Source organism: Eriocheir sinensis, chromosome 7, assembly GCF_024679095.1.
Source record: "Eriocheir sinensis breed Jianghai 21 chromosome 7, ASM2467909v1, whole genome shotgun sequence".
Taxonomy (NCBI): Eukaryota; Metazoa; Arthropoda; class Malacostraca; order Decapoda; family Varunidae; genus Eriocheir; species Eriocheir sinensis.
The window spans coordinates 26211887-26222066 of NC_066515.1; the positions used below are offsets into that span (position 1 = coordinate 26211887).

At 45.6% G+C, this 10180-nt stretch overlaps 1 protein-coding gene across 8 annotated transcripts in view; it reads right to left on the minus strand.

Annotated features, from left to right (window-relative positions):
* Positions 1 to 6567, minus strand: part of LOC126995213 (uncharacterized) — a 39465-nt gene extending 32898 nt beyond the window's left edge. For all 8 annotated transcript variants that reach the window (XM_050854578.1, XM_050854576.1, XM_050854573.1 and 5 more), the window contains exons 1-3: positions 6032 to 6567; positions 5353 to 5561; positions 4461 to 4627 (exon numbers count right to left, since the gene is read on the minus strand). In XM_050854578.1, the coding sequence (XP_050710535.1) occupies positions 4461 to 4627; positions 5353 to 5561; positions 6032 to 6463 (808 nt within the window). In that variant the 5' untranslated portion in view covers positions 6464 to 6567. The remainder of the gene's footprint in view (positions 1 to 4460; positions 4628 to 5352; positions 5562 to 6031) is intronic.
* Positions 6568 to 10180: the final 3613 nt, after the last annotated feature.

Consider the following 10180-nt stretch of genomic DNA (forward strand, 5'->3'; position numbering starts at 1 on the left):
GTGTGTGTGTGTGTGTGTGCTTTACCTATGACAATCCCGAACCACTTCCATCAATCTTCCATATTTTATTTAACTATTATTTTATTTAACTATTATTTTATTTAACTATTATTTCATCTAACTATTTTTCACTTATTTTTTTTTACATTTCCACTTTTCATTAATCTTTTCCTATAATTTTCTTTTTACTTTCTATATTTTTCCAGTACACTTTTTTTTATTATTTGCGTCATTTCGTCTAACATTTTATTATCATTATTTACGTTCATTTTTTCCGTAGTGTCATTACTTACGTTCATTTATCCGTATTTCCATTATTTACGTTTATTTTCATTATTTACGTTCATTTTTTCCGTCCCATCATTATTTACGTTCATTTCTTCACGTTCCCGTCATTATTTACGTTCATTTTTTCCGTCCCATCATTATTTACGTTCATTTCTTCACGTTCCCGTCATTATTTACGTTCATTTTTTCCGTCCCATCATTATTCACGTTCATTTCTTCACGTTCCCGTCATTATTTACGTTCATTTTTTCCATCCCATCATTATTTACGTTCATTTCCTCACGTTCCCGTCATTATTTACGTTCATTTCTTCACGTTCCCGTCATTATTTACGTTCATTTTTTCACGTTCCCGTCCGCCCCTCTTCATTAGCGCTAATTTCAAACACTTTTTTCCGTTCCGCTCGTCCATAATTTTTCCTTTTCCACACAAACTCGGTGAAGCGACCCATGAAATTACACTAACCCGTACAACTATTAGGGAGGGAGAGAAAGGGAGGGAGGGAGGGAAGGGAGGGAAGGAAGGGAGGTGATGGGGGTAGGGAGAGGAAGGAAGAGAAGGAAGGGAGGTTCGTGATTGAGGGGGAAGATGAAGAAAAGGGAGGTAAGGTAGAGGAAGAGAAAGGAGGGAGAAAGGGAGGGAGGGAAAGGAAGGGAAGGGAGGTGATGGGGGTAGGGAGAGGAAGGAAGAGAAGGAAGGGAGGTTCGTGATTGAGGGGGAAGATGAAGAAAAGGGAGGTAAGGTACAGAGGAAGAGAAAGGAGGGAGAAAGGGAGGGAAGGGAGATGATGGGGGTAGAGAGAGAGGAAGGAAGAGAAGGGAGGTTCGTGATTGAGGGGGAAGAGGAAGAAAAGGGAGGTAAGGTACAGAGGAAGAGAAAGGAGGGAGAAAGGGAGGGAGGGAAAGGGAGGGAAGGGAGGTGATGGGGGTAGAGAGAGAGGAAGGAAGAGATGGGAGGTTCGTGATTGAGGGGGAAGAGGAAGAAAAGGGAGGTAAGGTACAGAGGAAGAGAAGGGAGGGAGGGAGGAGGGAGGCAAGGGAGTGATTGAGGGAAAAGGATTGAGAGAAGGGAGGAAAGGAGAAAGGGAGGTAAAGTAGATAAACGGATTTTAAGGGAGAGCAAGGAGGGAAGGAGGAAGAAAGGAGGGAGAGTAAGGAGAAACAGGGAGGGAAAGTAAGGGAGAAGGGAGAGAATGAGGAAGGGAGAGACAGAGAGAGAGTAAGGATAGAAGGAAGGGAAAGGAGGAGTAAGGGAGGAAATACAGTAAGGGAGAGAGACGGTAAGGGTGCTTGTGATGGTAAGGGAGGAGAAGGGAGATAATGAAAGGGAGATTAGGGAAGGATAGAGGGAATGGAAGGGAAAGGAGGGAGAGGGAGAACAAGGGAAGGGTAGAAGGGAGAAGGGATGGTAGAGAAGGGAGGGGAAAGAAGAGAAAGGGAGAGAGAGACGGTAAGGGTGCTTGTGATGGTAGGGAGAGAGAGAAGGGAGAGATACAAGGCAGGGAGGAAATGGTAAGAAGATAGGGTTGAAAGGGGAAGGGAGGGGAAATTAGAGAAAGGGAGGGAAACACAGTAAGGGAGAGTGCCAGTAAGGAGGGGTCAGGGTGATGAAGAGGGGGGTCAAAGAGGGGAGGGGGGTGGGGTGGGGGGGGGTCAGGGTCATAAAAACAGAAGTGCACCTATTATACAAGGCTGAACTCTGCTAATTTCTGTCAGGCGGGGAACTGAATTGCGCGATAGCCGGCCCTCGTGACACGACATAATGCGTGTGTGTGTGTGTGTGTGTGTGTGTGTGTGTGTGTGTGTGTGTGTGATTGCGTGTGTTTGGATGTGTGTTTGAGTGTGTTTGAGTGTGCATTGTAGTGTGGTATCAATGCTGTGTGTGTGTGTGTGTGTGTGTGTGTGTGTGTGTGTGTGTGTGTGTGTGTGTGTGTGTTTGAGTGTATTTGAGTGTTCATTGTAGTGTGGTCTCAATGCTGTGTGTGTGTGTGTGTGTGTGTGTGTGTGTGTGTGTGTGTGTGTGTGTGTGTGTGTGTGTGTGTGATTACGTGTGTTTGGATGTGTGTTTGAGTGTATTTGAGTGTTCATTGTAGTGTGGTCTCAATGCTGTGTGTGTGTGTGTGTGTGTGTGTGTGTGTGTGTGTGTGTGTGTTATGCGATTTCGTAATTTCTGCACTTAGTAATTACCGAGGATTCTTTTTACACCTGTTTTGTTTTCCACGGTTAAATTACGACGTGGTTTCGTTATTACACGGGGTAAGGTCAGGTCAGGGCAGATCAGTTCAGGTACAGTAAGGTCAGGTAAGGTAAGGTCAGGTAAGGTAAGGTCAGGTAAGATACAGTAAGGTCAGTTAAGGTACAGTAAGGTCAGTTAAGGTACAGTAAGGTCAGTTAAGGTACAGGTCGGTTAAGTTAGGTAAGGTCAGATAAGGTCAGGTCAGTTAAGGTACAGTAAGGTCAGGTCAGGTTAGGACAGTAAGGTCAGTTAAGGTACAGCAAGGTCGGTCCAGGTAAGGTAGGGTTAGGTATGATAAATTTAGGTAAGGTAAGATAAGGACTGAGGCAAGTACTTCCAAGGTGACAAATGATGGAGTTCACGGCAGGGCAGGAGGATTAATCAAGACCGGAGACAAGCGGGGAGGAGTGGCCCTTATTGTCCCGTCATTAGCCCAGGAACACACGGAGCAATTGTTAGAGAAATAATTAAGCATGTCCAATGTAGCGAAGTCTTGATATAACGCCCGTGTGTGTGTGTGTGTGTGTGTGTGTGTGTCTTGAATTAACGCCCGTGAGTGTGTGTGTGTGTTTATGAGTTACGAACAATTCTTAAGAGAAATAATTAAGCATGTCCAATGTAGCGAAGTCTTGATATAACGCCCGTGTGTGTGTGTGTGTGTGTGTGTGTGTGTGTGTGTGTGTGTGTGTGTGTGTGTGTGTGTGTGTCTTGAATTAACGCCCGTGAGTGTGTGTGAGTGTGTTTGTGTTACGAAAAATTGTTAGAGAAATAATTAAGCGTGTCCAGTGTTGCCAAGTCTTGATATAACGCCCGTGAGTGTGTGTGAGTGTGTGTGTGTCTTGAATTAACGCCTGTGAGTGTGTGTGTGTGTGTGTGTTTATGTGTTACGAAAAATTGTTAGAGAAATAATTAAGTGTATCCAGTGTTGCCAAGTCTTGATATAACGCCCGTGAGTGTGTTTGCGTGCGTGTGTGTGTGTGTGTGTGTGTGTGTGTGTGTGTGTGTGTGTGTGTGTGTGTGTGTGTGTGTGTGTGTGTGTACCTGTCATTAGCCTTCAACCACACTGCTGGGAATAATAAAGAGGGAATGAAAGAGAAATAGTACGTAAAAGTTACCATACGTGACAAATCAGAGAAAAAAATTGTTAGAGGAGAAATTGCGGAAAAATATATAATCGCCTCCATCATTGCAATTCACAGTAAAGAAACATGGAAAACAAGGGGAAGCTAATGACGTGTGAGTACCCTAATCCACCCACCCTCTCTACTCCTTCACTTCTCCGTTTGTTTTCTCTTAATTCGTAAAGTAAGTTATGAAAAAAATCTTATAACGCATTGCAAAAAAATATAGAGTACCCAGATTCACACTAACAATGGGAGGGAGGGAGGAAGGGAGAAGGAAGGAGGGAAGGAGGAAGGGAGGGAGAAGGAAGGAGGGACGGAGGAATAAGGAAGGAGGGACGGAGGAAGAAGGAAGGAGGGAAGGAGGGAGGAACGGGAAGGTAAGGTAGGTTAGGTTAGGTTAGTAAAATTCTATATATATTTTTTCTCTCTTTCTCGTTCTTCCATTCATCTACCTTTCTACTCTCTCTCTCCAACTTTTTTTTCTGTAATTTCTCCTCAAACAATTTTTTTCTGCTATTTCTCCTCTTTGTTATTCTCTCTCTCTCTCTCTCTCTCTCACACACACACACACACACACACACACACACACACAAGAGAAGGGTATCTGGACACCTCTCCTCCCGAAATTGACCCCTCTTTCGGCCACCTCTTTGGATTCTTTTTGGGAGCAGCGAGTAGCGGGCTTTTTTTTATTATTGTTTACTTTTTTGTGTGCCCTTGAGCTCTCTCCTTTGTTGTAACACACACACACACACACACACACACACACACACACACACACACACACACACACACACACACACACACACTCACCGTTGGGCTTGTAGTAGGGGACGCACTGCTGTCGGACGAGGGAGGTGACGTTGGTGACGGCCGTGTTGACGTAGGCGAAGCAGTACTCGGTAGCCTCGCGGTTGAACACTTCGCACGGGAAATACACCGAGTTCTTTCTGGCCTTCACCGGCACCTCAGACACGTAGCTGCGGCAGGGGTGAGGGGGGATTAGATTAGTGTGTGAAGGTGTGCAGGGTAGGTCAGGTCAGGTTATGGTTAGGTTAGGTTTGGTTAGGTTAGGTTAGGTTTGGTTAGGTTAGGTTAGGTTAGGGTTGGTTAGGTTTGGTTAGGTTAGGTTAGGGTAGGTTAGGTTAGGTTAGGTTAGGTTAGGTTAGGTTTGGTTAGGTTAGGTTTGGTTAGGTTAGGTTAGGTTAGGTTTGGTTAGGTTAGGTCAGGTTATGGTTAGGTTAGGTTAGGTTAGGTTAGGTTCCTCAGACACGTAGCTGCGGCAGGGGTGAGGGGGGATTAGATTAGTGTGTGAAGGTGTGCAGGTTAGGTCAGGTCAAGTTAGGTTATGGTTAGGTTAGGTTTGGTTAGGTTAGGTTTGGTTAGGTTAAGTTAGGTTTGGTTATGGTTTGGTTAGGTTTGGTTAGGTTAGGTTTGGTTTGGTTAGGTTGTTAGGTTCTAGATATATAGGAAATGCGTATATGAGTTTAAGAATGAAAAAAATATATATAAAACCACACACACACACACACACACACACACACACACACACACACTTCTCCTCACCTCTTTTCAATCACATGTAAGTAAAAAAAAAAAAAAAAAAAAAAACTACACACACACACACACACACACACACACACACACACACACACACACACACACACACACACACACACACACACACACACACACTTCTCCTCACCTCTTCTCAATGGGTGGGTTGGCGGAGGTCACGTTGGCGCGGTAGAGAGCGTACACCCTCACTTTATCCCTCTGTTTCCTCTCTTTGTCCTCCTCCTTCTTGCCCAAACAGTACGGGTAGGCCACGCGTACCTTGAGTGAGCTGTCGCTGTAACATGGTTGGATACTTGGGGTGTTGACCTGGAGAGTGAATTCGTCGCTCCATTCAACCTGTTAGAGATATGTGGAGTGCGGAGTGGTTAGTGGTGGTGGAGGGAGAGAGAGTAAGAAGTAAGGAGGGAAGGAGGGAGGGAGGGAGAAGTAAGGAGGGAAGGAGGGAAGGTGAGAGAAGTAAGGAGCGAAGGAGGGAGGGAAGGTAAGGTTGGTAGCGAGGTTAGGTTAGGTTAGGTTAGGTAAGGTAAGGTTCGAAGCAAGGTCAGGTTAGGTTAGGTTAGGTTAGGTTAGGTTAGCAGAATTCTCTCCTAAGTATATTTTTTTCTCTCTATTCTTTCCCTTTCAACTCGACCTGTTAGGGATATGTGGAGTGTGGAGTGGGTGGGTGGTTAGTGGTGGAGGGGAGGGAGAGAGGAAGGAGTAAGGAGGGAGGGAGGGAGGGAGAGAGAAGGAAGGAGGAAAGGTAAGGTTCGTAGCGAGGTTAGGTTAGGTCACACACTCACTCACTCACTCACTCACTCACTCACCTTGAACCACAGTGAAGACGCAATCAACCGAGCGCTTTCCGTCACCAACCCCGGGGCGATCAGACGTACACTATAGTATCCAGCGGGCCCCAGGGAGTCACAGGGGAAACTAACAGTGTGGTTATCAATAGAGTAAAGCCCCGGGCCCTGCTGCACCCCCTGGACTGTCGCGTTGCCCCCCCAGGCGAAGGTAGGCTCGCGGGATGTCGCCTCCACGATGTCGCCCACTGAGGGTCCGAGGTCGAAGTCAGCGACTCTTGCGTTCTGGATCTGAGGTGGAGTTCGATGTTTTGGTTGTTCGTAGTTGTTGTGGTGGTGGTTTTGTGGTTGTTTGGGGTTGTTTGGGGTGGCGGTTATTGTTCCTCCTCCTCCTCCTCCTCCTCTTCCTTCTTGTCTTCCTCTGTCTTCGTTTCCTCTTCCTCCTCCTTTCATTTCATTTTTCCATTCATTTCTTCCTCCTCCTCCTCCTCGTTGTGTTAGTCCATCTCCTCCTCCTCCTCCTCTTCTTCCTTCTTGTCTTCCTCTTCCTCCTTCTCTTTCTTCTCCTCCTCCTCTCCTCATTTCATTTGTCCATTCATTCCCTCCTCCTCCTCCTCCTCCTCCTCCTCCTCTTCCTCCTCCTCCTCCTGTTCTTCTCATTTCACTCCTCCATTCGCCTCCTCTTCCTCTTCCTCCTCCTCCTCCTCCTCTCTGGTTGTCATCTATCTCTCTTCTTCCTTTCCTCTTCTCTTCTTCTTCCTCTCCTCCTCCTCCTTCCTCAGTCGGTCTCGGTCTCGTGTTCTCGCTCTCTATCTTGCTTATCACGGTTTCTCTCTCCTCCTCCTCCTCCTCCTCCTTCTTCTTCTTCTCTCCATTTTTCTCTCCAATTTCTCTCTCCTCCTCTTCCGCTTTCCTCCGTTCTAAAATCTTACGTATAATCTCAGTCTCCCTTCCTCCTTCTCCTCTCTCCTCCTCCTCCTCCACTTCCCTCTTCCTCCTCCTCCTCTGTCTGTTCCCTCCAAGCACATGACTCTTCCACTTCCAGTAAGAGTCATAGAAGTCAATCCTCTCCCTCTTCCTCTTCTTGCTCCTCCTTATCAATTTCCGAGTCTTCCTCTTCATCTTACGATACGAGACGAGCTCCTTGGCCCTCCTCCACCTCCTCCTCTTCCGCCAGCCAGGCCCTCCACCCGCTTTCTTGGTCACGAAGGTCCATGGGCGGTGTAGGGCGCGGATGGTGGGCGGGGTACGCGCGGGGAGAGGCGTGTATGGGTGGTGGTGTGTGTGGGTGGGTGTCTCTCCGATAGGGACCCCATGGTAGAGTAACAGCACCCGTGTTTTGAAGGTGACGGAGCTCTTCCGCCAACATATCGACCGTGTGAATCTGGGAGAGGAAGGAGTGAGGTTGTGTTAGGTTGATAGAGTAGGGGTTGAAAAAGGAGATTGAAGAAGGAGATTAACAGGCTGGGAGAGGAAGGAAAGGTTGTGTTAGGGGTTGAAAAGGGAGATTGAAGAAGGAGATTAACAGGCTGGGAAAGGAAGAAGGAGAGGTTGTGTTAGGGGTTGAAAAGGGAGATTGAAGAAGGAGATTAACAGGCTGGGAGAGGAAGGAATGGTTGTGTTAGGGGTTGAAAAGGGAGATTGAAGATGGAGATTAACAGGCTGGGAAAGGAAGAAGGAGAGGTTGTGTTAGGGGTTGAAAAGAGAGATTGAAGAAGGAGATTAACAGGCTGGGAAAGGAAGGAGGAGAGGTTGTGTTAGGGGTTGAAAAAGAAGATTAAAGAAGAAGATTAACAGGCTGGGAAAGGAAGGAGGAGAGGTTGTGTTAGGGGTTGAAAAAGAAGATTAAAGAAGAAGATTAACAGGCTGGGAGAGGAAGGAAAGGTTGTGTTAGGGGTTGAAAAAGGAGATTGAAGAAGAAGATTAACAGGCTGGGAGAGGAAGGAGAGGTTGTGTTAGGGGTTGAAAAAGAAGATTAAAGAAGGAGATTAACAGGCTGGGAAAGGAAGAAGGAGAGGTTGTGTTAGGGGTTGAAAAAGGAGATTGAAGAAGAAGATTAACAGGCTGGGAGAGGAAGGAGAGGTTGTGTTAGGGGTTGAAAAAGGAGATTGAAGAAGGAGATTAACAGGCTGGGAAAGGAAGGAAAGGTTGTGTTAGGGGTTGAAAAGGGAGATTGAAGAAGATTAACAGGCTGGGAGAGGAAGGAGAGGTTGTGTTAGGGGTTGAAAAAGGAGATTGAAGAAGGAGATTAACAGGCTGGGAAAGGAAGGAGTGAGGTTGTGTTAGGTTGATAGAGTGCTAGTTAGGGGTTGAAAAAAAGGAGATTGAAGTAGAAGATTAACAGGGTGGGAAATACAAGAAGAGGAGGAAGAGGATTGAGAAGAACGTGTGAATTAGTGAAAGGAAGGAGATGATGTTAGATAGAAGAAGACGTAGAAGAAGAAGAAGAAGAAGAAGAGGAGGAACGAGGAGGAGGAGGAGGTAGAAGAGAATGAGAGTAAAAGCGTGTGAAGGAAGAGAAAAAAAAAAAAGAAAGAAAAAAAGTTAGACAGGAATGAGAAGAGAGAGAGAGAGAGAGAGAGAGAGAGAGAGAGAGAGAGAGAGAGAGAGAGAGAGAGAGAGAGAGAGAGAGAGAGAGAGAGAGAGAGAGAGAGAGAGAGAGAGAGAGATGACACACACACACACACACACACACACACACACACACACACACACACACACACACATATACCCCTCCCCCCTCCCGTTCCCTCCCCCCCACACGTACACACACACATACATACCCCCCTCCCCTTCCCCCCCCCACACACACACATAACCCCCCTCCTCCCTCCCCTTCCCTCCCTCCCTCACACACACACACACACACACACACACACACACACACACACACACACACACACTCACCTGAACCTTATGTTGACCTCTGTCGTGTACGTTTCCATCCTGAGCGGCGTGTGTACGACAAGAACGGGCCAATGTACGTTTATCTGGTCACTCTGCGCCTCGACTTGACGTTCGCCTCGCTCCAGCCTGTGTACGTAAGGTGAAACGCACATGAACGTACACACGAGGATATGGTGTTTAGTTTGACGTACATAAAAGTTTACATGGACGTTTTTTGTTTTTTTACACACACACACACACACACACACACACACACACACACACACAGGTATATCATTAGTGTAGGTGAATCACACACACACACACACACACACACACACACACACACACACACACACACACACACACTCGTAAACTACAAACCTGCAGCCAAGGAGGAGGAGGAGGAGGAGGAGGAGGAGGAGGAAGTGAGTAATCAATAACAACCTAATATATTTCTTTTTTTTTTAGCATGAGAGAGAGAGAGAGAGAGAGAGAGAGAGAGAGAGAGAGAGAGAGAGAGAGAGAGAGAGAGAGAGAGAGAGAGAGAGAGAGAGAGAGAATGATAGTGCAACAGGTATGAATTAAGACAGGTATGATAATGAGGTTTGGAGTTGAAGGCTGAGGTTAAATTTGGCAGTGAAGGTGAATTTGATGGTGAAGTGATGGTGAATTTGACTCCTTGGTAATAATAGTTAAGTAATAGTGATAATGTTAATGATAGTGAATGGGGGTTGATGGTTGAGGTTAAATTTGACAGAGAAGGTGAATTTGATGGTGAAGTGATGGTGAATTTGACTCCTCTGTAATAATAGTGAAAAATAATGATAATGTTAATGATAGTGAATTTAATAATGAGTTTCGGGGTTAAATTTGACAGTGAAGGTGATTTTGATGGTGAAATGATGGTGAATTTGACTCCTTGGTAATAATAGTGAATAATAATGATAATGTTAATGATAGTGAATTTAATAATGAGTTTCGGGGTTATATTTGATGGTGAAGGTGATTTTGATGGTGAAGTGATTGTGAATTTGACTCCTTGTTAATAATAGTGAAAAATAATAATGATGTTAATGATAGTGAGTTTAATAATGAGTTTAGGGGTTATATTTGATGGTGAAGTTGATTTTGATGAAGTGATTGTGAATTTGACTCCTTGTTAATAATAGTGAAAAATAATGATAATGTTAATGATAGTGAGTTTAATAATGAGTTTCGGGGTTAAATTTGACAGTGAAGGTGATTTTGATGGTGAAATGATGGTGAATTTGACTCCTCTGT